Source organism: Argentina silus (genome assembly GCF_951799395.1).
Source record: "Argentina silus genome assembly, chromosome: 17".
Classification (NCBI taxonomy): domain Eukaryota; kingdom Metazoa; phylum Chordata; class Actinopteri; order Argentiniformes; family Argentinidae; genus Argentina; species Argentina silus.
In genome coordinates, this window is record NC_139671.1 from 12,145,240 (window position 1) to 12,150,239 (window position 5,000).

The 5,000-nt window shown below is 51.9% G+C and overlaps 1 protein-coding gene across 1 annotated transcript in view; it reads right to left on the reverse strand.

Annotated features, from left to right (window-relative positions):
- pak5 (p21 protein (Cdc42/Rac)-activated kinase 5) overlaps nucleotides 1-5,000 on the reverse strand; it is a gene marked incomplete at both ends in the record, with an annotated part of 31,890 nt that overhangs the window by 12,816 nt on the left and 14,074 nt on the right. The window contains one exon of the mRNA XM_083688590.1: nucleotides 1,280-2,149. Coding sequence (XP_083544716.1) covers nucleotides 1,280-2,149 — 870 coding nt within the window. The remainder of the gene's footprint in view (nucleotides 1-1,279; nucleotides 2,150-5,000) is intronic.

The window sequence follows — 5,000 nt, forward strand, 5'->3', positions numbered from 1 at the left end:
TGCTGGTGTTGGTACCGGCTCTGAACCGGCCCACGAACTGCCTTGGTGGAAAAGGGATAACATTGACACACAAAGACCTGGTCTAGATCCTGCTGGCTCTAAGAGATGATCCAGATCCTTCTAGATCTGTATTGGGGTTTTATTAGTAACATGATGGTACTGGATATATAATATCTGTTGTATTCTCCAATAGACCAATTGATCATTAATGGCGACCTGTCATTCAACCGGCTTCTAGTTTATTGTGGGCAGTTATTTTTCGTAGTGAGCTTTTCTCCTTTCTTTAAAATGGAAATATTCTTATTTTCATAGATGAAAGACAATGAACAATGAACCCTGTTTTCAGTCACAACAGTGAGGCCCTCAGGCTGGTGGTTGGTCAGAAGTCGATGAGTAGACAGGTTAGGGTGACTTTTGGAGCAGTGTCACTACCCCCCACCACCACCACCACCACCACCACCCCCACCCCTTCCTAATGAAGATTCCCCTCCACACAGCTTCTCAGGACAGGGCCTGTCTGACTGCATCTGCACTGCAAGAGTCAAAGTGTAAGGGAGGATTGATGGGATGAGAGCCTCCGGCAGTCAATAGAAGACCCCCTCCCTCTCTCTCCTACTTCTATCTATCCCATCTCCTCCTTTCTCTCTCCCCTGTCCCACTCTCTCTTCTGTTCCTCTCTCACACTACCCCCCCCTCCCCTCCCCTCCCCTCCCCCCATCTCTCCCTCCCCTCCCTGGACTGAGCAGTGTTATCAGACTGATGGTCAGTGTGTAGCGTTAATTGATTTGCGTGCGGGCGGCTGCTGTAAAGGTAATTCTGTGTCTCTGGCAGTGCCTGCCTCCACTGGGGGAGAGTAGATTAACCACTGACACCAGATCTATCACACAGGCAGAGCAGCGGAACAGAGGAGAGGAGAGGTGAGAGGGAGGAGAGGAGATGAGAGGAAAGCAGAGGAGAGGAGAGGAGGACTGGAGAGGATAGGAGAGGAGAGGAACCAGAGGGTGAAGGGAGAGTTGGAGGTGTGTGTGTGTGTGTGTGGGGGGGGGGGGGGGGGGGGGGGGGCATGTGGGTGGACAACACTGCATTTTGCAGATCATTGGATCTGGCAGTAAGGGGTGTTACAGTAATGCAATTGCTGTGTTTTCCCGGTAGGCTCCTGCACACTCAGCAGTTTGCACTTGTTGTTTCTTCCGACCTCAACGATAACCATTATCCCGAACTAAATGAGAAAATAACGAATCCAATGAAATGATAGAATAGTACCTCTGTGTGTTCTTACCTTGCCTACGGCCTGCGAGTTGGCGAGTGTCTCTGAGAGGCGGGGGTAGGTGTAGGAGCTGTAGGGGTGGGCCTGAGGGGGGCTCTTAAACGCTCCGCTGGCCCCGTAGGGGAGATTAGGCTCCTGCAGGCCGGACCCCGACCGCGACCTCTGCCGGATGGCCGGGGTGGGGCTGGTCTGCGTCACGTACGAACTCTTTGGCCTCTTCTCGTAGTCGTCGCGGCTCAGACCGCCGTAGCTCCACTCGCTGTCCGGGTAGTTGATCTGCTCGCTGTGGAGCGAGGCTCGCGACGGGGTGCCCACCGACACGTCCCTGTAGTCCTGGCTGGAAGACCCCCCGACGGAGGCGCGGTAGTACCCGCTGGAGCCCGCCCCGCTCCCCCCGGCCGAGCCTACCTCGTCGGCCGAGCGGACCTTGTTCTCCAGGTAGGTATGGTAGTCCGGGGGCAGCTTGGCGTAGTCGGACTTCTGCGGCATGGCGTCCGGGTAGAAGGGGCTGCGGATGGCGTGGGAGTGACCGTTCTGCTTGGGGAAGCGGTAGTGTCTCCCCACCGCCCAGTCCCCGTCGAGAGCGAACCCCCCTTTCCCGTCCTTGTAGGCCTCCAGGGAGAAGTCCCTGCTGGAGACGTCCAGGTCACAGGAGTAGCGAGAGTAGTAGTGGCTGAAGCCGTTCTCCTCAGGGGTGTTGGGGTGGCCGTGGGGGTGGGAGCTGGAGGGGGGCTTGGGCCCCCCACTGCTGCCGGCCTGGTGGGCCCCCGGGGGGCTCTCCTTACGGAGGGAGTTGGAGCGTGTGACGGAGATGCTGTCGAACTCCTCCAGCAGGCCGTTGATGGAAGCGTCCTTTGGAGGCCGGTTCCCTCGAACAATGGTCTACAGGAAGAAAACACACACGCACACACACACACACACACACACGTAGTCAACTAAAATACTCTCTAGCTGTGATACCTGGGTTGCAGTTAATTCCATTTCAGTTCAGTCAATTCTGACTGAAGACTGAAGAGAAATGAATTGAAATTCCAGTTTTTTTTCATGTGGGTTTTCATTGTATAATTAACGTTATCAAAAATGGAATTTCAATTCAAGCGTATCACAGCTAGATGGTTTGATGACAACAGCACTAGCATCTCCACAACAGCTTGATGTTGTGAGTTAGAACAGCAGAACAGCCAGAATGCATGGAAAAAAGATGGAGGTACCCTGAAAAGTTTGAAGAAGATCAGAGGTAGACAGAGAGAGCTAAATTCTATCCCCATTTCTTTCTCCTGAGATCAGCTGGAATTACAGTGGGAGGATCTGATTAGGGTGCATTAATAGTTGTGAGATTTGGCACGACTTGGTGCACACACACACACACACACACACACACACACACACACACACAGACACACACACACACACACACACACACACACACGCACGTACACACACACACACACACACACACACACACACACACACACACACGTACACACACACACACACACACACACACACACACGGCTGCTTAAAACTCAAGAGGTATTGCTCATCCCCACCTACCCACTGCTAAGCCCTTTACACGGCTGTAGTGTGAGTCACCAGGAGCTCTGTTCCTGTGCCCCCCCCCCCTCCCCCCCCCAAAGCAGCTCTGTCTGAAGGGAATGAAAGCCTCTGTGTTAGTGTTGGTGTTCAGGCCTCCAGAGGATCAACGCAGCGCTACTGTACCGTAGGTGAGAACACGAGGGTGAGGGAGGACCAAAATACCATGACACAGCTTCTCTCTCTCTCTCTCTCTCCCTCTCTCTCTCTCTCTCCCTCTCTCTCTCCCACTTGGATCTTGTGGGAGATGAACATGGGAGAACGATGAAGCACACTGTACGACGGATGCTGTTTCATTTTCCACATTTTCTATTTTCTCTCTTTACGACATTCGTAAACGACAGACATACGGCAAATGCGTCAGACAAGAGGTCATCTCTACCAGAGTGAAAACATCCTCTGACCGGTTGGATTGGGAAAAGCATCACAGTCTAGTCATCACAGTCTAGTCATGGTCTAATCAAACGATATGAATCTGTGGTGACTACAGTGCGTGTTCCTGCAACGAGGAGCGGATTCAACTCAACTCTGCTCCAGCCTAGCCTAGCCTAGCCTAGCCCTGTTACTGTACTGTCCATCAGCATGTTCACAGATACCACATGACAGTCCTCCCCTATGCCTGTCTGTCTGTACCTTCTAGGATAGGGTGAATACAGTACTTGTTCCTGCAAAACAAGGTGCTCATTCAACTCTACTCTAGCCTAGCCTAGCCTAGCTGTTACTGTGCATCAGCATGTTCACGGATGCTACATGACAGTCTTCTGCCATCCCCGTCTGTCACGGTGCTGTAGGTCGCCCTGACTCCTGTCACATCTGCTGACCCAGACACACAGGAAAGCTGGAGTAATCATCGCCTCTTTCCTGCTGTGAGATTGAGACATGTCTCGATCTGTTTACGTGGAGTTTCGTGCTTCCCCCTATTTCCATTCACCTCTCCTACATCCCCCTTCTCTCTCTCTCTCTCTCTCCTTCTCTCCCTCTCTATACCACTCTCCTTCTCTCCCTCTTTTCTGTAAAAAAGGCTGACTTGGCAGTTAGTGCTGAAGTGGAACTCTGTGTGGAATGGCCTTTAAAACACACTGTTTAAAACCAACCTGGAAACACTGAGAGGGTGAGAGGATGAATCCTTTTAAAACTGGTCATCTGTCATATTCTGGACATATGTTATCGTGTGTGTGTGTGTGTGTGTGTGTGTGTGTGTGTGTGTGTGTGTGTGTGTGTGTGTGTTTGTGTGTGTGTGTGTGTATGTGTTCATACAATATGTGTGTGTGTGTGTTCATACAACATCTAAAATGTCTGTTTTGTTTCTGAGGTAATCAGAACAAAGGTCAATCAGAACTTGGTGAAATAGCCAGCGTGTTCAACATCACCACCACTCATTATTTACCCCTAATTCAATTGGCAGAGAGCAGCGGGGAGTGTCAGTTATTTAATAAAACATAATCCCTGTTTGGTTCAGAATCAATAACCATGTGTATAGGAGCGTGAGAGGGTGATAGCAGGAGAGAGAAAGAGAGGGAGCGAGAGAAGGTGAGGGGAGAGAAGGAGAGAGAGAGGGGAGAGAAACAGAGGGAGCGAGAGAAGGTGAGGGGAGAGAAGGAGAGAGAGAGAGGAGAGACAGAGTGAGAAATTGAGAGAGCGAGCGAGAGAGAACAAGAAAGAGAGAGGGAGGGGGGAGAAAAGAGAGAGAGAGAGAGACAAGGTTAATTGGGTGCCAAATCACTGTCAAACGGCCAGCATCAAGTCTGCGTCGGCCCTGGAAATCTTCCCATTAATTTGAATTAGGGGCTGATAGTTTGGAGTGCCTGGCTTCCATAGCCCTCCTCTCCCCCCTCCTCCCCCTCCTCCCCCCTCCTCCCCCCTTCCTTATTGCTTTGGGAGCGGTCGGTGCTGGCAGTTTTTCGCGGCCACGATGACAGCAGCCATATTTCAACGTGGCGCGGCGTTGGCCTGTCCTCTAGTGATAAGCTGTAATAGATCTACTCTCTACGTTCACCACTGTCTGCTCAAGGTAAGCACAGGAGAGGGGGAGGAGGAGAGGGGGAGGAGGAGGAGGAGGGGGGGGACAGTAGAGGGGGAGAGCAGAAGTGGCAGAGAGCAGGATAGAGGAGTATAGAAAAAAAGGAGGAAGAAAGGGGAG